Here is a 26,691-nt window from a genome sequence, read left to right as displayed (position 1 = left end):
CCTGTTACTCCAAGGGTATCTTTCCTTCCCCTTCTTTTAAGAGCTATGCATCCTCCCACACCTTCTCCAAAGGTACTTTGGGTATCTTTTCCATAATACCAGCTCCCTGTTATAAGGAGGATCCACTGTAAACTGGGACACCAAGCCAGCATTGTTATGTATGTCATCTTCTCAAACTTAACAACTCACTCTTTTTAGTATCACAGAATTTAATGAGTTGTATTTATTTTTAAAGATGTTATTTATTTGACAGAGGGAGCAAGAGAGCACAAGCAGGGGAAGCAGAAGGAGAGGGAGAAGCAGGCTTCCCGCTGAGCAGGGAGGCCCCAACCCTGGGGTTTGATCCCAGAGTCCCAGGATCATGACCCAAGCCTAAGGCAGACCCTTAACCAACTGAGCCACCCGGCGCCCCACTAAGTTTAATTTCCAGGGTTTGAGTAGGTGGACCAACATGACAGGACTAGCAGTTGACAGAGGTTGACAGCAGTTGACATAAGTTAATGACCCAAAAGTCTATCCTAAACCTAAACTTAGGATTTTAGTGTTGTTTTTATCATGGAGCAGGAGACAAGATTTTTCTTTTTCTTTTTTTTTTTTTTAAATACATTTTTATTTTAAGTAAACTCCATACCAAATGTGGGGCTCGAACTCATAACCCCAAGACCAAGAGTCACATGATCAAGAATCATGGGTATGCTCTACCAACTGAGCCAGCCAAGCGCCCCAAGACAACATTTTCCTAATTGTATTTTTGCCCAAAGTAGAAAGCTTACAATTAAAGGCAAGGCAAACAAACAAACAAAAAAGGAGGATGATCTTATTTTATGTCTTAATTTTTGGTATTGGTTTGGATTTGTCAAGATGAAGAAACTCCTTTTCCTGACCCCACTGCTCAACTTTTCTCACATTGCCCTCCATCCAGTTAGTAATTTGGAAGCCTCTCTACGTGGCTCTCATGGGGGGACATTCAGATACCCACTGGATCGTAAAGCTTCCCAACAATGTAATGTGGGTGCAGTACGGCCAGGCCCTGACATCGTTGCAAAATTGTTATTTTTATTATTATTTTTTTTAGGTTGGGGAAAAATCTTCTCCTAAGAGCTCTGAGCGAGCCTGATGCTGAAAGTCTACTGACTTCATCGAGTTCAACTGAAATGCAAATTTGGCATCTCATCCATGGGTGGTTGGAAAATGCCTTGTTTTAAGTTTTGAAAAATGGATGAGTAGAAACTTGAACTGGGCTTTCATTTAGGAAAGTAGACATTACTGTTGTCAGGTTTAATTTCTCTCTCTCCGTTTGACAGTAGGTTTCCAGGCAGAGTCTTTAATCAACAATTTAGGATTACATTTTGCCCATTAGATGGATAGTATGTCCAAAAACTTTAGCAGGCACCGAAAGGCAGTCTTAATTTTATAACAGTAAAAAGCCCCCTAGATTATTTATCTATCTATAGAGGTTTATAGAAGAAACTTCGACTTTGCCCTTAAATAGATGTTATTTCGACATGATTAGCCCAGTGTAAATAGATCTGTGTAGGTATGTGCTGAACTTCAAAAAAACCACTTACTGCCATCCCGGCTCACATCATCACAGAGAATTCATATAGAAGCATTTCACTACATAATTACAAGTTGATGGTTTATAATATACAGAAAATGGCTTGTTGCTTTATTATTAGATGTGATGAAATCCCGTGTTTGTAAAAGAAACTAAATGACCATTTCAGTGGATTAATGGGTAACATTCATAAACGTTCCCAGTGTTGCTTTCATAACTCGAAGACCAAGGGAAGGACCTCGACCTTTCCTTTTCACTCTGCACAGTTAATCTAGTCAGAGATGCTTTTACTGAATGAGAAAAACAATAGTTGGACATGACTATGAGGTAAGAAAATAGAGGAAAGAAAAATATCTGGGGAATTAAGCCATGTGAATAGTATGACTGATGTTGATTCTGGGCTGTTCAAAGGGAGAGGGAAGCTAAATAATTCAGTTGTTTCTCAACCTTGACAAATAGTTTCATTTGACAGGATGAAATAATTAAGTCTTTCTAAGGAATTTTTAATAAAGCTAAGTGATTTGTGGACATGAAAACCACCAATGTGTGGCAGTCTCTGTGTTATAGATTTTGGTTGCTTATAAAGTCCTGATTTTAGTTTTTGTCCGCTGTATCTTTCTGCCCTTTCTCTAAATACATATGAAATCTCAGGGGTTAGAGTGACCCTGAAATGTCATATGATCCTAGAGTATTCCCATTCCTTCAGGCAGAATTGCATGCAGGGCTAACCTTGCATATCCTAAATGCACCCTTACTCTCTTGCTATCAGCTTAGTTGTATCAACCAGCAATAAAAAAAATCACTTCTAAAAAATAATTTCCTGGCATGGAGTCATTCATGGCGTTCCACAAGGATTTGCTAGCAACCATTATGCTGCATGCTAAAAATGAAAATAGGAAGGCATGTTCTTTCCCTTGAACGACCCATAGACCTGCAAACAGATCATTCTAGTCAAAGAATGTTCTATATAATGAATAATAGTTCATATGAAATGCAACATCTAGAAAGTTGATGACCTTGCCGAGAGAAGTGTATGATGTCCTGCAGAATTATTTACTAATTTTGCAACTTTTGACAAAATATTGAACCTCCTCATCCAGTAATTCTCTAATCTGCAGGTTTTAGAGGTTTATAGTGAGGAGTGCATGAAAGGAGGTACTGAAAGTGCTTCGTGATCACGGTAAGCACTACTAAATTTTAATGCAGCATTTCTATTCTTCTGTAGCACTAATAGCTTCATTTTCCTTATTCTGTTAATGAAAATGGTTGGTTGTCTGGAAGTGCTAAAATATTTCCAAGATACACATTTCCTACTTACCTCAATCTTGCATCAGCCTACTTTGTTATAAACCAAACCACTCAATCTGGTTCCAGCTTGAGCCTTTGTATTCATCATGAAGCAGACCTTGTTTTCTCTTTGGAACAGTATTACTGTTAATTATTGAATTATTTAGTGAGGTATAATTTACGCAGCAAAATGTATTCCTCTTGCTGTACAATTCACTGAGTTTTCACAAATGCCTATTGTCACACAATTACCACAGTCAAGATACAGAACAGTTCCTTCCCCTTCCAAACTTGCCTTGTGTCATTCCTTTATAGTCGATCCCAACCCCTACCTCCAACCCCTGGCAAAGTAGTTCAATTTTTTTTACCATGTAGAGAACATAAAACAACTCACAAGTATGAAGGATGGCATAGTTTAAGAGCAGGCAGACATCAGCTCGAAATGATCTAAACTCTAGAATGTTGAAGTAAGAAGGGCCATAAGGGATTATTTTCAGAGGTCATAGGTGGACACTCTGTGGACTGGAGCCATTCCATTGAACTGCTGTCGTTGGCTTGCCTAGTATCTTAACAAGCATTTCAATTATTGGTCAGTCTTTTTTTTTTTTTTAAATTGGTTAATCTTTAAAAATAGAAAGATTTCAAATACAAATCTGGATTTCTGGCATTGTCTGAAAAATTGAAAATCTGGCTACACTGGGACCCATATTTCCATGTGGCCATTATTTTCTGGGGTTTATTCTTGGTCATCCATTTTTAAATAGAGCTTGTGCTGCTTTCCAGATTACCAAAGCAAGGGTTGATCAATGGAGAGAAAGGGAGATGTTTATGAATCAATTGATTTGAAGATCACTGGCTTTGAGATCTTGTCTATTCTGAGGCTCGGTCCAAAATCACCAACGGTGACTTTCCTTAACTGTGCCTCTGTACATTATCATTAAAAAGCAAAGAAAGAAATCTTTGAAAGAAAGCATACTATCACCTGAAGATTGGAAAGGGGATTATTGGGGGGGTGGAATCCTATTATGTAATAAAAAGACATAAGATTACACAGTGTTGTAAAAGAAGGAAAAATAGCTCATTTGTGTTCTGGTTAAGTCTTGTTACGCTCTCTTGCTGGGGATTTATGTTCTGAAAGCTGATCTTTCTGTTTCTACTTTTGCCTGCCTCAATCCAATCTTCTATAGCACTTGGAGTAACCATTTACAAATACAAATCAAATCATGTCAAGAGCTTGTTTAAAACTCCCCAGTTGCTCCTTATTGTACAAAGGATAAAATCCAATCTTTTTGTGGCCTATAAGGCTGTCATGATCTGGCTCTTGCCCCCATTGCTGACCTCATCTCCCACTCCCTTCCCTTATTTGCTGACCTTCAGCTATGCTGGCCTCCTCTCCAGTCTGTGGGGAATGTCATTTCAGCCCCAGCAGTTGTGTTAGTCACTGTTCTGTATGGAATGTTCAACCACCAGATCTTCTCATAACTCCCATCTTGGTATTGGAGTCTCTCTTCACTCAAACATCACCTCTTCTGAGGGTCCTTCCCTGCCCATACAAATTAGACACAGATGCTCACCCCTTTCCCCATCACTCTCTACACATTAAGTTCTAGTCTTCAGTTGCTTATTTTCTGCCTCTTCCTCTGAGAGGTTGCCTGATGGTACTTCTCAGGGTGTGGCATATAGTTAAGTGCTCAATAAAAAATTGTCCAATGAATGAAAGAGTAGGTGGGTAACTTTCTCAAACTCACTGGAAACACTGAAAGGAGGAAGTTTTCAGTAGCCTTTCCAGAAGTTAACACTCGTCTAAATTATTGAATTACTAGTGTGATTTGAAACCAGAAAAAGGATATTTTAATTGCAGGCATTGTTTTAGACAACCATTAAAGTTATACAGACAAAGATGTTTTTATTAGGAATTCACTTCATCCCTAGATTAGTTTTATATCTCTTCAATATTGGTAAGAAGGAAGATTTTTTCAGTTAGACTTTTAATTAGTATGAATAATGAACCAATATTTAGAAAATATTTCTCTCTTGTTATTTAGTTTGTGTTCTTCTGGCAATTTCCCTAAAATGCACAAAAGTGAAATGGCATGGAGTATTTTGGCTTGAGGCAGAGTGCTTCTCTAAGTAGACCTCTCAATTTGAAAGCCCTCCATGCTCTGCGTGTTGTTTTTGAGAACAGTTGGTATATACCTAATCTATTTGTGATTTGAGACAGAATTTTATCATTGTTTTAAAATCTAGTTTCCTTGGAGCTTAAGGGAAAGGTTTCATTTTCCAAAAGAAGAATTTTGCATTTATTTAAAAGAAAAAAAAAGAACAAAAACAAAAACTCGTGCCATTCCCCAAGTAAAATCTGTCTTCAAATCTGAGGCAAAATAAGAAAGTGATGAGTTGGGTTGAAGGTCACTTTGCATAGTTTAATAATCACGTTCAAACACTTGTGCTTAATGGGTTGTTGACAATTTCAGAAAACCAGATGTCCATCAGTTACTGACTTACTCTTCATACACTCTTGTTCTTAGTTGCCCTTCCAAATCTGAAGATATTTGTGGGGACGTGAAAGATCTCCTCAAGAAAAATTCAAAATACGGAATTTAAAGATACTTTATTCGATAGCATTTAAACTTATGTTGATTTCCAGATTTTCTCAAACAGTGTAACTTACACAGAGACGAGCTTAATGCACTCATGTGTAAAGGTTAGCAGCATGGCCTTTAAATATTATTTCATGAATTCTACATCATTTGCCAGTAGACTATATGATATTTAACATGGAATATAAAACATCGAAATTATGGATCTGCCATAATTATGAGCCTAGCAGGGTTTGACAGGAATGGAATGATCACGCCTAAAGGTGTTCAAAACGTAGATAAATTATCCTGCCTGGTCTATAGCATGTCATTGTGAGTGTGGAGGAGTGTGTGTGTGTGTTACAAGCCCAGAGCGGTCATAGATTGGCCACTCCGTTCTTGGTGTTCAGTACGATCGCCGTCAGTGGCAGGGAGAACACGGAGAAACACTGACAGATGAGGAAGAGCACAGATGAAAGGGAAGGAGTAGGAGAAGCACAGCCATGATCTTCCTCTCAGCTGGGTTCCCCACCAAAGTAGTGCACCTGGTGTCAGACGAATGACACACGGTGTGTTTTACAGATGGGCCCGCGGCCGAGAGTCACACAGGCTCGCACATTTATCTGTCACACAGATGTTTCGTCTTGTGTTTTGTAGCCAGCAAGGCTCAACTTTGCTGGGGGATCACCTCCAGATGTTCAACCAAAGGGAGACTCTGCTACCCCACTGAGAGTAAGCAGACAGCTCCTCCCTGCATCTGGGGCCACTCAGCGACAGTACAAATTAGAAGAGGCTTCGCCCATACCGTGTTTGTAATGGTCACATTTGAAGTTCAAAAACACATACGACGCAACACAATTGGAGACTTGAATGTCTTCAGAAAGAGCCAGAAGCTTACAGACAACATCAAGTAATTTTTTTATTTTAAAAATCCTAAAATAAGTTAAACCCGGCAGGCAGGTTTTCTGTGACTTTGGTCTGTAGATTTTTCTTGCTGATGTTAATTGCTAATTTTTCCATGCTGGCAGATTTGCAGGCTTAAAGAAAAACAGCTTTAGTCAGATACCTGGAGTAAGAAGGGTAGGTTAACTCCTTGTCTGCATTTACAATTTACAAAACCGTCTCTCGGAGATCCCCATATATCACTTCTGTATTTTGTGAAACTTTGCAAAAGCACATATTTCATTTCAGAGATGGTGAAAAAGTGGTAGTTAATGCTCATGTAGACATTATCATTTGCTTCATAACCTGGGAAGGAAAATGTCAAATCCTAATGTCAATTAGGATTTCGGGTATTTAGCAAAAAGATGAGCCAGAGAGAATCAAGGACAAGACTCGTGCAATTGGGTATTGCTATTCACTGAGATGAGAAAATGAGGTGAGCAATACATTTGAGTAGGAGACGAATACATGTTTTCTTTGAGTTCTTTAAAGTTTTTGATACCTATTAGGTATTCTAGATCTAAGGGAAGATGTTAAGAAGCAGCTGAATATGCAAATTTGGAGCTCGGGGAGACATTGGAATTATTTATATTAATTTGGTTGCCATCGGAACATGGCTGTTTCAGAGTAGAATGCAAACTGGAAGGGTATAAAAAAATTCTGGGTTTCTACTCTTTTTTGTTTGTTTGATTTTGGAGATGGCTCAGCTTCTCTTGGACATGAATTTCCTTCTTTATAAAATAAGGGTTTGAAGAATGCTATTAGAAATTTTCCAGTGACTACACTTTATATGGATATAGTCTGTACTCATAAGTTACTGTTTTATGTCAAGAAAATTTTTTTTTTTTTTTTTTTTTAACAAACCATCAAGGAATTCTGCCCTTGGAAGATCATTTTGCCATTTGGCCGTCTTGCCCAGTTATCATAGCGTTACTCATTCTGGCAATTTTCTCCCTCATGTTTCCTTTAGTACATCACAAGTGTAGATGAAGCCAAAGGAACTGACTAGAATAAATGGCATTGTTTCTTTATTGTACACGGAACATTGTTATATACGCATCTGTGTCCATGAGGTTGTAAATACTGACCAAAATTGATTCATGGACTAAACGATAAGGTTTCTGGGTACATCTGTGACCTCAGAAATACATTAACAGGTCAGAATTCAGAAGGTTTTTTGTTAAAATGTACGTATGATATATTCTGTGAACACTAAGCCTTTGGTCACTATTTGAGATTTTCTTTAACCTACTTGGTATCTGCAGGAAGTTACAATCCAGGAGTTAGCACACAGTTTGGTCTTTAGTTGTAGTAATACCAGCCTCTTACCTTCAAAGATTCTGTGATTGTGTCTTAGTGCCCTTTGTGAAGTGCTTTACCCTCACTGACACTTATTAACATCCCAATTAAATTGCCACTGGATTTGGCGTGAATGCGGTCATTACTGACTTTCAACAGGAGAGTTTTCGGTCAAATAGTGCAGATGAAAGCCTTGTTGGCATGAATTCTAAAGAGAATAGGAAAAGAGAAATGAAGTCAGTAAAGAGAGATAACTCAAGGCGTTTTGCTGTGAAGGGAGGTACATAATGGTGGTACATAATGGAGGTACATACTCCCTTGCTCCCCCCACCTTGGTGGGGGGAGCAAAGGAGGTTTTATTTAAAATCACTTTGAAAATGCGCAAATAAGAATATTCAAGCAGAGAGGGGAAATGTGTGTTGGAGAACAGAGTGGATCATTGCAGGAGTGGACAGGATCCAGACCGTAAGCTGAGGGATTGCCTGAGATAAGAGTGCAGACACTGCTTTCAGAAGAATGGGAGGAAGGGTGAACGGGCCGCTTGGGAAATGCCATGGTAGCAGGATGTTGAGTTTCTCTTCAGAGGCTTCTGCTTCTCAGTGAAATAATAAGCACAGGTAACAGCAGATAGTGAAGAAGAGGTCTGGGGGCGCCTGGGTGGCTCTGCCTTTGGCTCAGGTCGTGATCCCAGAGTCCTGGGATGGAGCCCCGCATCAGGCTCTCTGCTCAGCAGGGAGCCTGCTTCCTCCTCTCTCTCTCTGCCTGCTTCTCTGTGATCTCCATCATCTGTCAAATAAATAAATAAAGTCTTTAAAAAAAAAAAAAAAAGGAAGAGGTCTGGATTTTAGAGGTCTGAGGAGAGAGGAGGTAGTCTGAAATCGTCATTGAAAGAGTGGGAGTGAATTAACTAGAGAAATGTGGTAGGATTGCCAGGCAGCGCTGAGGGCCCTTTTGAGGGTTTTGCTCATGAATCTAAAGAGAAACATTCAGCATGATGGTAATTCGTTTGTTTGTTTCCCAGCTTATTCAGTTGCTTGGGTTTGGCAGAGCTGTAGTATTAACTGAGGTTGGAAGTCTTACTTTTCCAGTAAAACCCGTATTCAAAAGGGCAGGGGAGTTGAAGACAATGTAAAGGAGTGATTAAAAAAAAAAAAAAAAGATTTCTTTACTTATTTGAGAGAGAGAGAAGGAGGAGAGAGAGAGGGAGAGAGAGCAGGGTGTCTTAAGCAGACTCCCCCTAAGGGTGGAGCCCGACGTGGGACAGAATCCCAAGACCCTGAGATCATGATCTGAGCTGAAATCAAGAGTCAGATGCTTAACCGACTGAGCCACCCAGGCGCCACAAGGGAGTAATTTTTAATAATGGAGAATGGAGCCTAGTCTAGCAAGGAAGGATGTGGGGGGTGTGGGGAATTGGTGGCAGCAAGAATGCGTTAGGACTGGTTGGGGTCAGAATATTCTGAGAAGGAGTCAAAAAAACATCATGTTTGAAACTGATTTAAGAAAGTGTACAGCTACCAATGAAGACCAGGGCTAGGGTATGATCACAGCTTTGGGCACTGAGGTAGAGCAGAGAAAAAGACTATCAGATGTGAGGAAGTCAAGCTAGTGAGGGGCCATGTTGGGACTGGGACTGAGAAGGAAATAGCAATAGACTTTCCTTTTACTTAGCAGGCGGTATCTGCAGTTCCCTCTTGGTAACTGAATAGTCCCTGTAGTCAAACATGGAAGTTGCAGAGTCATTCCTCAGTAATTAGGGACTTTTGATGGGACGTTTCCAGAACAGTGCTCACGTGCTCCCTCATGGACTTTTCATGAATGGCCCCCTCAGTTCCTGTCTCACGGCCACACATCCCATATGGTTTTCTTCTCTCTTCCCCACAGAGACTCTTACGTGCAGGAACTTCTGAATGCCTCCCAGAGGTATCTGCCTGACTCATACGTGTCCTTGGTCTGCCAGCTCTGATGCGCTAGCTCCCATGAATTTTCCTAGCTAAGCTTTGGTAGCGAGAGGGAAATGTTCTATAGCCCACCAAGCATCCACCCAGAAGATGAACTGCAGCCGTCTGCTTGCAGATTGTCCCTCCAAGGGGCTCTTGCAGCCTCCTTCACCTGTCTAATACCTTTCCTTAGGTCAGTCTTTCTCCCCACAAGAATCTCTGTTGTACTCTTGTATGTCACATCTGAGGTGAGCCATAGAGGTAAGGGTTGACTGATGAGCTCTCTCTCTGAACAATGGGTGAATACTTGTCACCCAAAGTCCCTATCCCTGGTGTCTCAGCTCAGACTGGGACTTTTCTATTAAAATTCTGCCTCTTTCCTATGGTGTCACATGCTCTTTTCCCCAATTACATGGGATCCTTCAGTTGTAGAGTCGAAGTTCAGGAATATTACATTGTCTCTTACCCCAAAATCACAGCAATGTGCAGGGTATTATGTATTTATGTTTTGAAGACTAATTAGCATGGATACAAAAGTCCTGCAAATAGTTTCCTTAAAAAGTACTTAGAGACATTTAAAGCACAATGGGATGATTGTTCTTATGCCGACAGCCCCAGAACAACAGATGTTAGGATTGTAAGCACAGAGGAAATTAATATTTAAATTGCCTTCTTCAATTTGACATAAATTTTGATTGGTATATGTTCTCTTAGCTTGATTATGTCTAACTTAAGATTGGTGATGTTTACATTTTATGTGTGACTTTATCTAAAATTGTATTTTATTTCTCTAGAGTCTTATTCTCAACCCAAACATATTATAAACTGTGTCACTCTCTTCAGCAGCATCTTCCAGCATTCTCCCCACCTTCCTGTGCTCAAACCCCATTGGCCTTTCATTTCCTCCAATGCACTGGACCCCTTTTCCAGCGCATGTACTGTACCTTCAGCCAGAAATGCTCTCTACCCTTATATCAACCCCTCACACGCATGTAACTAATGACTCCTCCTTGTCTATCCTTCCTCTTTCATGTCTCAGCCTAAACATAGCACCTTCTCAGTGAAAGCTCCTTTAACCACCCACAGTTCCGCTCCTGTGGCAGCTTGTGTGTGCTCTTGTAATACCCTGGGCTTCTTCCCATTTCATTTACCATACTTGAAAATATGAATAAATTTATCTTTTGGTTCCTTTCTAACACACTAAACTATAAGCTTTACGAGGGCTAGGTGATGGCTGTTTTCCCAAAGCTGAGCATGGTGCCTTGAACCTAGTTGGCATTCAATAAATATTTGTTGCACAAATGAAGGAAAGCCCCCCAATAATTTTACAGACAGTGAAAATGAAGGGTTTCATCGGTATATGCACAGCCATTTGAGGTTATGTGACCTGGAGGAAAGTCTATTAGCCTAAAGAGGGTAAGACAGCCTTCAGAGTCGGAGTACTTTGGTATTCTAACTCTAAGCATGTGTTCAGTCTTAAAAACATAGGTGTGGAGGGCGGGCAGTAAGCTTAAGCTATACCAAGAGAAATAGGTATTCATGATTTTAGCGGTTGTATTCCAAGTGTGCTGCTCATTAACAATATTTGGCATGTTGCTCACATGGGCACTGAATTAACAGAAAACTCCAATCACTCTTGAAACCACAGTTCAAGATCTGAGATCTGCAGACCATCAGTGGTCATTGTGAATCGAAACAAGAAACCTACTGTGACATGAAATCATCTTGAGAATTTTACCCCATTTATTGAGCTTTTATACTGTGATATTTTGCTGTTGTTTAAGTTAGGGTCTGTTCTCGTTTTGTTGTTTTTTTAATTATTGAGCAGTTAATTCATACACTTCTGAAGATAAAGTACAATTTAATTTATAAAATAAAGAAAAGGTCTAAATAATTTTCAGATTAAAAATAATTCCTTCTTTCCTATTATTTAATTTGGATATATTCATAAAACATTTTTAGTGCTATGACAATTTTTTTAAAATCCCACATCTCTTTTTTTAAAGATTTTATTTATTTATTTGACAGAGAAAGATTACGAGTAGGCAGAGAGGCAGGCAGAGAGAGAGAGAGAGAGAAGCAGGCTCCCCGCTGAGCAGAGAGCCCGATGCCAGGCTCAATCCCAGGACCCAGAGATCATGACCTGAGCCGAAGACAGAGAGGCTTAATCCACTGAGCCACCCAGGCGCCCCAAAATCCCACATCTTTTTAAAGTTTAGGATTTCCAAATCAATATTTCCATGTTTTACCAGTATATATAAGAAGGTGTTTTATCATTTGACCATTCAGGGATGGGAAAACTAGATAGATAAGGCTTTGGCATTTGTGCTCATATTTTATAGTGGCTGACATCTGTCCAAAAAATGAGATTGTGGAAGTTTTTCATTACCTTTCCATTAATTCCATCACATTTTCTCTTTTGAAAAAGAATATTCTTAGGTTTATTTGGATTAAATTGTCTCAGTATGAACTGTACTTATCAAAGTTTCATAGTTCCCACTGAAAACGCTTGTTTACCTTTCCCCCACCATTTTCTAAGTGTGTGAAAGGCTAACCCATGAAAGAAAGCACTCAAGAGACCTCGTCCTCTGCCTACCACACCAACACAATCTGGCAGGGATGGGACTGCTTCAGATGTAGGATCACTGAGGAAGTTTGTCGCATTCATAGTCATTCCGCCGTTGGCGTCCAGAAACTAGAAACCAGAACGTTCTGAAGTAGAGTCATTAGAAATGAAAGTGTGTTTTGCTTCTCTGTTACCACCAAGAACTATTGAATTTTGAACCCCTGAACACTCTCTTCTAGCTGCTTTCGAAATCTATTGAACAACTGAAGCAACCAGGCAGTCACCTCGAGGAAGCGGAGGAAGAGCTTCAGGGGGACCAGGCGATGCAGGAAGACAGAGCGCCCTCTAGTGGCAACAGCACTAGGAGCGACAGCAGTGCTTGTGTGGATGACACACTGGGACAAGTTGGGGCGGTGAAGGTCAAGGAGGAACCAGTGGACAGTGATGAAGATGCTCAGATCCAGGAAATGGAATCTGGGGAGCAGGCTGCTTTTATGCAACAGGTAATAGGCAAAGATTTAGCTCCAGGATTTGTAATTAAAGTCATTATCTGAATATGAAATGCATTGCCGGTTTTGGTAAATGGATATTATTTCCTATCTGTTTATATTTCTGAACGATTTGATTTTAGTGTTTAAGGATTCTACTTAATGCAGATATATCTATATAGAGATTTCTCTATATACTGATTTCTATATAGATATCAAGGTTTCATTGAAACTCCACTGGTAAGGAAATACTTGTTACACTAAAATTATACTACATAAGTATACAAGTAATTAATAGGCTTTAAATTCATCCCAAAGCCTACCACACCAATTAATTCTAAGGAAAACGAAATCACTGTTGTTTTTAGTTTCTCTGTTGAGATCAGTGACTGCTGGGTATAGTCACCCAGTCTGATCAATGAAACGTTCTATTAGTTCTTCATTTTTTTTTGATATGTAGAATTCAATTTTCACAGTGTTGTACATAATGTATCATACTACAGTCTTGAACACTGTTAAAGGTAGTCTGCCCCTTCCTTCCTCTCTCTTTTTTGTTAAGTTAAATGTTCTGGTTACCACGCCAATAGTCCTTAGGTTATTGTATAGAATGCAATTGAAAATATTAGGAATAGAGGTGGTTTTAAATATATAGATTGCAAAGTACAGCACTATTTTAAATATTACATTATGTCTCACCTAGCACTGCTCATTTTACTTTTATGTTGTGTTATTTGATGACATTGTCTATCAAAAAAGATCAAATGAAGCCAATGCAGATAATAGCCAGAAATAATGTGCAGCATTATGGTCCAATCAGATACTATATTGTATCTACAATTGTAGAAAACACAGTAATGGTATGATGATTATTTGACACGAAGTCACAATCATGTTTAAAAGAAGAAGGTGTATCATATTTTATAATCATATCACTAAGATCTCTTAGATAGAATTCCATAGTGACTCGCATATACCATACCACTTTGGCAAATAAAAATTTAGGAAAGTTAGGCTTAACAACGGAATCTACTTGTATATAATGCACCTTCAGAAGGACTGTGTCCTTTGATGCTATGAAATACAAACAACTTTGAAGGCAACAGAAGACTCTGTTTATTTAAGTCCGTTCTTTGTCAGGTTCCTGCTGTTCTCCTACAGAAAACTGATTCTATGAGGCTGAACAGGAAATGCCTTGTGGAAACAGGAAGTCCAAGTGATTCATGTAATGAGGAATGTAGGGGGAAAAAAAAAAAAAAACGGAGGATAGTGTTTTACTCTTTCTGTTTTTAAAGGGCACTCTATGAATTGATTTATTGTCTAAGAAAATAACACCGCAAGTAGGGAAATTGTTAAGGAAGCTTTTCACTGGAACATTTCCTTCATACTCCCTTTTGATATGTTTACCTTGTTTTATAGGTTTACTTTTGTTAAGCTAGTTAAAGATTCGTTGTATTAAGACCCCTTTAATATGGATAATCCAAATTGACCTAGAATCTTTGTGAGGTTTTTTTCTATTAAAATATTTATATTTCTAAATCCAAGGTATTTTAAGGTGTAGTATCCTGTTTCAAAGGAGATATAGCGGTTTTGCCAAATGTAGACATTGTAACAACTGTATGTTATTGGCACGTGTTGTTTACATTTTGCTGTGACATTTAAAAATATTTCTTAAAAGAAGTCACTGCTAAAGATACATTATCCTTTTTTAAAAAGTCTCCATTCAAATTAAATTAACATAACTAGAAGTTAGAAAGTTTAAAACTTTTCCATATAATGAAAGTCCTTCTGATAATTTGACAAATACCTATAATAGGCAACTTTTCCTATTAGCACCATATTTTGGTTAGTATATTCCTTAAGATTAAAATGATTCTTTGTCAGTTGTTTTGCATTAAAAATATGGCATTCCTAAGATAAAATTGTATATTTTTTCCATCTCATAAATATTCATTTTCTTTAAAATCTTTTTTCAATCTCATAAAAAAGGGATAGTGCATCTTTTAAAATACATTTTATTTGGGGAGGAACATGTGGCTGAGCAGACTTTTGTATAATATTACTTCAAAGATATGTAATCACAAACAAAAAAAAAACCTATTTTTTATAATGTCATTTGAGAGCACTTCATCAGTACAGTTGGTGGACATTAATTGTTTGAATTTGATAGTCTTTGAATTTAATCAAGAAACTACCTGGAACCAGTGAAAAAGAAAGCTGGACTTAATTCATCTTAGAATTAATTGATAAATGTCTCTTTTCAAATCTACTGTATTTATTATAATTTACACCCTTGAAGGTGATCTCTTGTTTTGTGTTGTAAATATATTGTTTGTATGTTTCCTTCTTGCCTTCTGTTATAAGTCTCTTCCTTTCTCAAATAAAGTTTTTTTTAAAAGATCCCCTTTCATACATTTGGCTTTGTGTAAACTTGGTATACTTAATCGGATCTGAAGCTGATGCGCTAGGTCTCATATACCAAAATCGATTGCCATTCATTGTTGAAACAAGAAAATGAAGATATTTTGAGCAGTTATTTCTTATGCCATTAAAAATAATTAACCCAACAATGATTTTAAACTATTTATGTCAGCCATTATCAAATAGCAAACACATGTAAAATTTGTTGCCTTTTCCATTTCCCAGTGTGGCCTCTTTTTCATGATATGTTATCATGTTTGATGTCGATTTCCAAATATAAAATTTTATATAAATAAATGTTAATTCCTAACTTTGCTCAACTTAAAAAAATCATTTTTAAAAAGGTTAACATAATCCCTCCAGTGTAACAAGCACTCAATAACTATCAAAATAAATAATTCTCCATGTATCATAATAATTTTATCTATTACAGTGACAGCCTGACCTACAAGTATAAAGTAACAGCACATAAATGTAAAAAGAAAAAAAAACTAATTAAATGACATCCCCTTCTATGGAAACAATTATTATAATACTAGTGTAAAGCACAAGGGGCCTGGCTCAGATAAAGGAAACTGGGCTGTAGACATCCCTGCACCATGACATACCCAACTCTTCATCTGGTCAGTTGCTAGCAAACGTCAGTCAGTCAGTACTTCATAATGTGTTGCTGTGTTTTTGTTCCTTTAATTTAAACCTTAATAGCATCATACAAATTAAAATTATTCTAAACCACAACAATATTGCATTAGGTTATTGAGAATTCTGGAGCTAATATCATTGACTATTACAAAATGGATTATCATCCCGTAATGCCATAAGCCTGATAATTTGGTCAGAATTGTGGGAATACCATTAGTTATAATTTCCTAAAAATTGCCTTTGGACTTTTGTAAACTTGATTCACCTGGTACCAGAGATCCTCAAAAAAGAGTTGGAGGAACCAATTAAATAATGCTTTTAAAATGTATATCCGGTTTTTGATGTGTAAAGTGGAGGTTTCAATAAAAAATATCAATCTCATGTTAAAAACTTTCTCTTCAGGAAAATATTTTTTGCCAAGACTTGCAGTAAATAAACATTAGCCTTCATGTTCTGGCAGTAAAAGTCCACCTTCTCATTGGTGAAGGTGGCTGCTGAAATGGAGACTGTTACTTTTCATAGATCTGAAAAAGGTTGTCTTTAAGAAATTTTTACTTTTTTTGTACTTTTTTTCTCTAAAGGATATTAAAAAGGAATTCAGATACTAATCATCTTTTTGGAACTAGTACTCAATGGATGTATAGGTAGACAACAGTATTTATTTAAATTTGGCATTTCTCTGTGATAATGGAAGCACTGAATTGTGGGTATGCAATTGTGAATTAACAATGATAAATCAAGGTCTACAAATCATAACCAATTATAATCAAGAATTTGGAGATGCAAGAGAAGAATTTGAGAGGTAGATTACCATTCCCTTTATTATTGATAATTCCTCCATCTGGGTTTTAAAAGCATGGGAGGGCAATCAAAGAATTCTGCCAATTAAAAGAAAGATATTGGGAATGTGACTTTTTAGAACTTCTCAATTTAGATTTGAAAGGTTTTCTATTCTGATTTCATAATACCTTCTTTAAGGCTTATAAACTATAAGGTTTAGACAATGCAACCTTTTGGGACCATCTTGATTTACAAAAAGACTTTCACTTTTTTAACTATTGGAAACATACACGTCCAGCAACTCATTTAGTCCGCACAACAACATTATGGGGTAGATATTATTGTCTTCATTGTAGGGATGAGGGCACTGGGGCACAAAGAAGTTAAATAAGGTCAAGGTCACCCAATTAATGATTCTAACTCTAATTTGAACCTAAGCACTCTGGCACTCGAGTCCTTATTCTCTCCCTTTACTACCCCACAGCGTTTATGCAATAATCTTTTCATCTGTCCAGGTTTATTAAATCATCAGTTCTCTCTCTCTCTCTCTCTCCTTCCTCCCCATCACCATTTCCAAATTGTTTTGAATCAGTTTTCTCTTAATCATTGCTATAAAGTAGGAGATTAGGATTCTTTTTTTTTTTTTTTTGTCTAATGCATAGATGAGCGGTATGATGATTGGACACATGATGTTCAACTGTTTGCATCATGAAAATTGGTGAGTTTCTTTTTTTCCGACCAGAGCCAGTCTTAGGATGGGGTGAAATAGAATGCCTGCCCTTTGGGTTAACTTTCTGCGGGGAGAAAAGGAAAAAGATACCAACTAGGTCACAGCTGTCCTTTGCCATTTCCCTTCCTTCCCCAACCAAAGCCGAATACCGATTTCTAAGCAGTTAGGACGCTGCCTTTTAACACCTTTTTGGACCTAGTGAGGATGCACTTGATAACCATTCTGACCTAAAACAGTCTGTAGAAAATGTCGGGAAAGGAAAAATAGAGACATGTCTTGAGCTCTTGTCTTCGTAGGTGATTTTTCACTTGAAAGATGCGTAAAAGTCCTCTTGAGGGATGCTGTTGGCCATTCGAATTCTGCCTGCACCTACTCGAGGCTCTGATTCTGTTCTCCTGACAGCCCAGGAGTCTACATTTTTAAAGCCCTTTGGGAGAGTCTGACTCAGAGAGAAAGATCTGGAGCTGTCCAGGGGCCCTAAACCACTTCCTGAAATAAGGCCTGACTTTTAATGGCTTTTACCTAAGCTCCTTGGACTCTTCATTCATAGTTTCCAAAATAGACTATCTCATATTTCTGGTCGATTGTTCTGTTTCATCTGCATTTCAACTCAGCTAGAGGTTCTTCTCACAATATTTACTGCTATTACTGCTGTGGTAGTATCTGTCTTTTTGTTTTATTTCTCTCTTCTCATTTAAACAGTTGCTTAGCCTGTTGATAGAGTAGTCACCAAGACTCGGCGAATTATTTTTCTTCACAAGTTCTGAGCTATTTGTTGCACATTGTTTTTTGTTTTTTGTGTTTTTGTTGAGATAAAATTTATATGACATAAAATTTACCATTTTACCCATTTTAAAGTATGTAATTCGGTGGGTTTGGGTATATAGTGGGTTTTAGTTCATGATGCTATGATATCATCACTACTATCTAATTCCAGAATATTTTCATCAACTCAGAGAAATCCTGTAGCAATTAAGCAATCGCTCCCCATTCTCTCCTCCCTCCCACCCCTGGCAACTGCTTATAACTATTTTGTGTCTGTATGGATTTGTCTATTCTGGACATTTGGTATTAATTAAATCATATACTATGTGGCCTTTAGTGTGTCTGCATAATATTTACAAGGTACATGTTTCAGCACTCCATTCCTGTTTATGGCTGAATAATATTTTATCATATGCATATACTACATTTTGTTTATCCATTCATTAGTTGATGGACACTTGGTTTTCACTCTTTGGCTTTTATGAGTATTGCTGCTATGAGCATTTATGTGCAAGCTTTTATGTTAACACACATCATTCTCTTCAGTATGAGTGAGTGAAATTGCTGTGGTAATTCCGTTTAACTTTGGAGGAATTGCCATATTGTTTTCCACGGAGGCTGAACTATGTTCTACTCCCACTAGCAGGATAAGAGGGGTTGTAGTTTCTCCACATCCTTTCCAACACTTACTATTTTCCTTTTTAAAAATACAGCAGCTATCCTAGTGGATGTGAAGTATTAACTTGTTGTTTGGATTTCTATTTCACTAATTGCTAATGATGTTGAGCATCTTTAAATTTAGTTACCGGACATTTGTATCTTTTTGGAGGGGTAATGTCTGTTCAAGGCTTCGAGCCATTTTTAAATTGGCTTCTTAGTTTTTTTTGTTGTTGATTTGTAAGAGTTTTTAAGTATATTTACTGGATATCCGAAATATGAACTGGAAATTCTCAATATATGACTTGCAAATATTTTCTCCCATTCTGTGGGTTGTCTTTTCATTTCTTGATTGCATCCCTTGATGCACAAACATTTGTATTTTTGTTAAGTGCTATTTTTTCTTTTGTTGCTTGTGCTGTTGGTGTCATATTTAAGAAACCATTGCCAAATCCAGTGTCACAAAGATGTACACCCATGTTTCCTTCTGAAAGGTTTCTAATTTTAGCATTTACTTTTAGATCTTTGATCTGTTTTACAGTTATGTACACTTTCAAAAAAATACTCTTCCATTTGTGTTATTTTTAAAGGGAGAAGAACTTACTGACAGTTGGGCTCCACCTTCTCATGGATCATCTCTGTTTTCCTTATTTCTAGCTGATCTTCGTCTTGCTTGTCTGCCACTTCTCTTGATGTCTCTTGTTGCTTCCTGGGTTTAAGGCTGTCCCTTTTCTCTTTCTCCCAATGAACCATTTAAATGCTACAGTCTTGCTCTTTATTGTATCTAATACAAACTGAAGAAAACTTTAAGTTTGTCTTTCCTTTAAGAAATGGCTTTTCTCTCGTGACCTTTCAAAACTAAACCAGAGTTATTTTTCTTCATACATATTGCAGAATTCTATCCTGGTTACTCATTTTTGCTCATGTCTACTTTGCACTTAAATTTTATGTTGAACTCATGTTTGCAAATTTGCTTTGATCCATGTGCCTTTGTTGACAAAATTTCTGCAAGTACCCCTGTATTTGTACTCTCTAAACCGGTAGCCACATATATCAACTGAGAATTTAAAATGTGATTGGTGTAAATTGAGAAATGCTGTAAGTGTAAAATGTACACAAGATTTCAAAGCCATAGTATCAGAAATATATTAATATCTAAGTGATAATGATTTATTTGGTTATATCTTAAAATAATATTTTAAATATATTAGCTTATGTAACATTTTTAAAGTTAAGCTTATCTCTTTTCTTTTACTTTCTTGATGTGGCTATTAGAAAATGTAAGATTATATGTGTGGCTTGCATTGATGGCTCGTGTATTTTCTTTTCTTTTATATCACATTATTTTTTTCTATTATAGAATGCTGCTTTGGCTCATCTTCCTCTCATATTAACAGATCTCACTACATCATTTTAGACATAGGTGGGCTATCGAACCTGAACAAATTAATATTTTCTCGTGCCAGAATATTTCTATTGCTGTTCCTCAGTCTAACATAGACCCATAAAATGATAGTGTTAGGAGAGATGTGCACATCTTAATGATTTAAGAGTTTAAAGATCTCTTTCTTAACCTTAAATACAACTTGAAGTCTATCAAGTGCTTTATTAATACTAGCAGTTGTAAAGACAATCCTCTTATCTCTCCACTTGCATCTCCAAGTTTTTAAATTCACTATCTGTAAAATGTGCTGTTTTATCTGGCTTTTCCATTTCTGCTAACAGAACCACTCTTTAGACACTGGACAGATAATCATGAAATCACCTTTGATTATTTCCTCTCCTTTATTTCTTATAAGCAATTTTTACTCCTGTTTCTGATTTGCAAGCCATCCTCTCTCTTTACTTTCTCTTTGGCTTTGCTTTCCTCTGTCAATACGTTAATAGTGAAACAAATTCATTCTTTTATTATTGCAATAGCATCCTTCCACATCAGTGTGATCTTTATACTAATTCAGTAACTTACTGTAAAAAACCAATACCGTTTTCACCTTCTCTATAACAGAACCTACAACATCTACCTAATTGTTTCATCTAAATGGTATCATGGTGTTTCATAATTCTGCCTTCATACTCAGACCAAGCATTCATCCTCCCAGTCTGAATCACTTAATCACGCACAGCAAATTCCTAGCGTGGGACTCCAACCTCATGAATTTCATCAAACTTTTTCACTATCTGGAAAGACTTTAACTCCCTTTTCTAAAACCTACTTTGCTTTTCTCTCCTTTATGCCATCTCTGATTTCTCGAACCCACCCTAACTCTTAAGTCAATTTGGAATTTGTTCCATATAATTTACTGTACAAGTTTTCTTTAATTAATACCTGTCGTGTCTTTTTGCTTTTTGAAGCCAGTGCAAATACAGTGTTCCTAGCACCACACCAAGAACCCATGAAGTCCTTACTTAACCTTCATTTGATAGATTTTATTTTTTGTTGCTGTTGATTTTTAGTTGTTGTTTTATTATTCGACAGTTTATCAGTTGGCATATATCACCCAGAGCTGGATTTTATTCTACATTTCTTTCTTTCAAATTTCATAATGGCTAAAGGCCATTTTCTTCTGTATTATGATTTCAGGCTCACTTTTGTTTTCTATGTGAAATATAGAATGATTTTTTACTTGTTGGACTATTTATTGTGCTGAATTGTCTGCATTAGTAATACTTTTTTTACATGGGCTCTAGTGATAATAGTTACTATTTAATTTTTATTTTCAGCCAGGGGTTAATGATGGAAATTTTTTTCTTGGTAAACTTATTATTAGATATTTCCTAAACTGAATTGATTTGTCATAATTTATATTCTATATGAAGCATTATTGTACTGTAATACTGGACACTTTTTATTTTTTTAAAGATTTTATTTATTTTAGAGAGAGTGAACATGTGCACGAGCAGGTGGAGGGGCAGACATGGAGAGGCTCAGCTGAGCCCACTGAGGGGCTCAGTCTCATGATCCTGAGATCACAACCTCAGCTGAAATCAAGAGTTGTAGGCTTAGCCAACTGAGCCACGTTTTTTAAATAAAAATACATTTTAAAATAAAAATACAGTATAACATAATTTTCATGGTTTCATAATACTAATTTTTCTATATTTATGTATTCTTTTCTTTTTATAAAGATTTTATTTATTTATTTGACAGAGAGAGATCACAAGCAGGCAGAGAGGCAGGCAGAGAGAGAGGAGGAAGCAGGCTCCCTGCTGAGCAGAGAGCCTGATGCGGGGCTCAATCCCAGGACCCTGAGATAATGACCTGAGCTGAAGGCAGAGGCTTTAATCCACTGAACCACCCAGGTGCCCATATATCCATGTATTCTATAGATAGTTTTTGAAGGATATATTTGGGAAAGAAGAAAAAATGATGCATTTAATCTTAGAGATTAAATCAACCTCATCTTTATGCATATTTAAGTAAAGAGAAGTGTAACCGAATATTGATAAGTTGTTTTGACTGCATACACACCAAACTTAAACGGTGGCATTTCTCCTTGTCTTTGAGATCCTTGGGAGGAACTGCCTGTGGTTAGAATGTTGATGTAATAGACCACAGGTGTTCCAACCTCGTCATCTTCTGTCAGCACCACCTGGAGCAAATTGTGCCCAGCCTCAGTTTACTCATTTGTTAAATAAGAATAACACTGTCGTCTTTTGTTGGGTTGCTGTGAAGCTTAAATGGATTAGTCAATGTAAATAACATAATATATGGTATCAAACTTGGTCCAGAGTAAAAATGAGCTGCCGCCATTAATGTCGGTATTAATGCAGCATCACTAAGAACTTCTTGGAACTCCAAGTAGGAACCTATCTCAGACTCAGTTTAACTTTTTAATAGTGAGTAGCTTTCTCATCACTAAATTAAAAGCCCTAGATCCCTGCTTCCCCACCGTGTTCGTGTCCTTGCCCGCAGAAAAGAGCAATGTAGGGAGAGCCCATGTCACTGCAGGAGGTGGTCCAGACCCTACTCAGCTGCAGCCCCTTCACAATTTGTGGGGGGAACAACCCAGGTTGGGACGTCCTTTGCGAGACTCTGTGAGTAACTTACTCTTCCTCTAGGCTCCCTTTCCTTCCACCTCCTGTAGCGACTAAAGAAAGAACCCCAGGACTTACTTAGAGATTTCAACTAAGGATTCATCAAACTTAAAACAACACCAGGTATGATTGACCCCACATGGTTTTCATTCTAAAAGGTGTATTAAGAAAATATCTTGGCCACGGAGACAGTTTTCTGATAAGCTCTGTCTAGGCCCAGCTCTCCTCCAGCATTAATTCCCAGCCCCATTCTCCACCCCAAAGCTGGCAAGCAGGAAGCAGGCCTCAGAGAACTGGCCTTGCCCAGGACCCCATCGGGGATTCTGTTCATTTGCACTGGGCTCTGCCTTTCTTTGGAATCAAGAGGGAAAAAAAAGTACGAAACTTTTCTGTGTCTTTGCTTTTTAACAAATGCTCTGAGAATCTTTTTTTGGGTGGGAGGATTTTTTTCTACTCTCTCTAGTTGGGTGAATGTTAAACTTGTTCCATCTGGGAGCAAGAAATCCTGCGTCAATGCCTCCATCTTAGTAAATTGCTCCCTCGTTTTGAATAGTCATCCGTCCTCGCTCTTCTACCTCCATTTAACATGATAAAGAATAAGCTTACTTTACACTCTCTTTTTTAGCATCCTAGATATGTTTTGGTTATGATGGTGATGTATCAAATCCCTCTGTATTTATACTTCACCAATCAAAGTAAATTTGACATTCAGTTTTCTGGTACATATTTTAAGTTGTTTGATTTTTTGCTTTATTGCTTGAATCATCTGACAAACTCATGAAAATATTCAACTTGATTCTCTTTTCTTAAATTTTCTTTACCTCATACAAATTTCAACTATCACACTATATTGTATGCCTTTATGTATGCATCTCAATATAATTTTCTTCTCGATAGAGAGGCAGATAAAAAATTCTTTTCCCAAGAGGCTCTCCCAGGGATTCTAAAAAGTCCAATTTCTAATGTCCTGGGTTTTTTTCTTTCTATAATAATTTGAATTAAAATGTTGAGCTAAATGAATTGAAATGAGGGTTTTATTTTAGTTACTTTAACTTTCTAAATCTTACTCATTTTTTAATCTATTGAAAATATATAGAAAAACCCACTCATTATATATGTACAGTTTGATGAATTTTGACAAATGTGTACACCAAAATCTAGATATAGAATATTTATAGCCCTTCAAAGAGTTCCCTCTTGCTTCTCTTAATCAAGCCCCCACCCCGACTCTCCCCTCAGCCCCAGGCAATCATTCTTTTGTATTCTGTCACCATGCATTAGTTTTAGTTTTGATTTTCCTACAATTTCATATAAACAAATTGTATAAAATGAATCTATGATATTTTCTGGCTGGATTTTTCTTTTTCCAGTCAGAAAATGCTTCTAGATCCATCCATGAGTATATCAGTAATAACGGGCCTCTCTTATTGCTGAGTAGTGTTCCATTATATGGATATGTGGCGATTTGTTGATGCTCCTTCTACTCACGGAAATTTAGGTTATTTCCCAGTGTGGGTGATTAATAGCTGCTGTGAATACTCTGTTCAAGTCTTTGTAGATATTTGTCTTTATTTCTTTTGGGTAAATACCTCAAAGTGGAATTCTTGAGTTGTTAGGTATTTGTTTACCTTTGTAAGAAACTGCCAAATTACTTTTGCTTATTTATTATTTTATGTTCTCATCAGCAAGGTATGAGAGAGTTCCTGTTACTAACACTTGGTACTGTCAGGTTTTTTTGCTTTTTTTTTTTTTTTTTAAATGATAATGCCCTCCAGTGGATGTGTAGTAGAATCTCATTGTGGTTTTATTTTGTGTTTTCTAGATGTCTAATGATGTTGCACATCTTTTCACATGCTTACTGGCCATTTGTAGAACTTCTTTGGTAAATTGTTGATTCTGCTTTGTTGCAAGTTTTTTTTTTTTTTTAAGATTTTATTTATTTATTTGAGATAGCACGAGCACATGAGTGGGGGGACGGGCAGAGGGACAGAGAAACAGGCACTCCACTGAGCAGGGAGCCTAACAAGGGCCTCAATCCCAGGACCCTGGGATCATGACCTGAGCTGAAGGCAGTCGTTTAACCACTGAGCTACCCAGGAGCCCCCGTTGCATGTGTATATATGTCGTAAATGTTTTCAACAAGCCTATAGCTTTTTATTTTCCAGAGCAGAAAGGTTTAACTTTGATGTGTCCCATTCTATCAATTTTTTCTTCTCTAGTTAATCCTTCAATGCCTTATCTAAGAAAGATTTGCTTCTATGTTTTCTTCTTCTAGTTTATTTTTTACATTAAAGGCAAAGAGCCATTTTGAGCCATACGGTTTTATTGTATGATGTGAAGAAAGGCTGAGGTTCACTATCTTACACAGGTGTCTTAAATTCTTAAGAACCAGTTTTTTGAAAAGCTTATGCTTGTTCCTTTGAATTATTTTGATGCCTTTGTTGGAAATCAACTAAACATATATGTGTGAGCAAATTTCTGAACTCTTCCTTTTATTCCATTGATCTCTATGTCTAACTTTACAACAAGACCACAGAACCTGGATTACTATTGGTTTATAGCAAGTCTTAAAATCATGCAGTATGTTTTTCATCTGCTTGCTTTTAAGATGTGTTGGAGGCCACGATAAGGCTTGAGATGAGGACCAAACCAGGCCCTGACTTGTGTCTCCCTTTAAGTCCAAATACCTTAATAAAGGGTTATGGACAGGAAAGGTTGAGTAGCACTGAGAAAGGGTCTGTGCTATGTGTCCTGTGCTCGTCTACCTGACTTCCCACACGTACTCCCTGGTTGATTGTATTAGTTGGTCCTTGTTGTTCCTGTACCTCCCATAATCCACTCCCTGGTTGATTGTAACTTCTTAGTATCAATAGTAGCTAATGGCATTAGCCGTGACTACCTGGCATCAGGAGATTTGTTTGTAGTTAATATAAAACTTGTTATAGGAACTTGCGGTTATCTGACTAGATACTGATGTATTACTCCTTCTATTGTGATCTGCCTTATAAATGCTTGTAAGATGTGGAATAAAATCGGCACTGTTGGACATCCTCCTCAGTGCTCCCCCTGCCCCCATCTCTTTGTCTCTTAATTTCTTTTCACCATCCTCTTACCCTCACGTTCCTGGTCGATTTGTCGCGCCCGGCCGCGACAAAGATGATCTTGTTGTCATTGGTTTTCAGCAACTTGTTTATGATTTGGCTTTGGCTTAATACAGGTTTTCTTTCCTTCCTTCCTTCCTTCCTTTTCTCTCTTCTTTCTCCTGCTTCATTTGGTTCACTGAGCTTCTTGCATCTGTGGGTTTGTACTTGTTACATTTTTGGAATGTGTGGGACATTGTGTCTTCTAATATTTCTTCTCCTTTTCTTTTGAGACTCCCATTACACCTAGAGTGATGGCTTGATATCCTTTCACCATCCTACAAGTCTCTGTACACTTTTTTTCCTTACTATTTTTTCTCTTTGTATTTCCATTTGTATAATTTCTATTGCCATACTCTTTTCTTCTAGCAAATAAACTTCATTTACTCCCATCCAACAAATTTTCTTTAAAATAGCGAATTTTTCTGACATTTCATTTGGTTCTTCTGTATATTTTCTATTTATAGCCTTCTTGTATTCATGTTTCCCTTTAAGTCTTTGGGCATAGTTATAATATTCACTTTAAAGCCCTTTACTGCTAATTCTATTGTCTCTGCCATTTCTGTGTCTGCTACTACTGCTTATTTTTTTTTCTTGAACGTGGTTCTTATTTTTTGCTCCTTTTAATGTCTACTCAATTTTCATTAGATGCCAGACTATTAAATTAGTTCTCTTTCCTTAAAGAATATCGATCACCCGAACATTCCAAGACTCGATTTCAAGTTGTGCTACGGCAGGTCTATAGTTGCATGGACTCTCAACCTGGTTTTTCTCCCACTAACTTGTCTGCTTTCGGGGCATCTATTGACTGTCCTGGATGTTTAAAGGGATGGGTGACCCTAGGAAGTTACTAATATTAGCCCAG

General features: G+C 37.3%; 1 protein-coding gene across 11 annotated transcripts in view; it reads left to right on the top strand.

Moving 5' to 3' along the window:
* The window catches only part of HDAC9 (histone deacetylase 9), an 856,076-nt gene that overhangs the window by 482,987 nt on the left and 346,398 nt on the right, over positions 1-26,691 (top strand). For 8 of the 11 annotated variants that reach the window (XR_004384558.1, XR_004384557.1, XM_032873697.1 and 5 more), the window contains one exon: positions 12,411-12,674. Coding sequence is in view for 9 of the 11 variants with exons in the window: in XM_032873697.1 (XP_032729588.1) it covers positions 12,411-12,674 (264 nt within the window). In the remaining 2 variants the exon portion in view is untranslated. Of the gene's footprint in view, positions 1-12,410; positions 15,059-26,691 lie in introns of those variants that run through there. The other 3 variants (XM_032873743.1, XM_032873760.1, XM_032873752.1) reach the window with 1 other exon arrangement.

The sequence above is a fragment of the Lontra canadensis genome, unplaced genomic scaffold, assembly GCF_010015895.1.
Source record: "Lontra canadensis isolate GAN:19392208 unplaced genomic scaffold, GSC_riverotter_1.0 scaffold2, whole genome shotgun sequence".
NCBI classification, from domain to species: domain Eukaryota; kingdom Metazoa; phylum Chordata; class Mammalia; order Carnivora; family Mustelidae; genus Lontra; species Lontra canadensis.
This window is presented reverse-complemented; position numbering and strand designations above follow the sequence as displayed.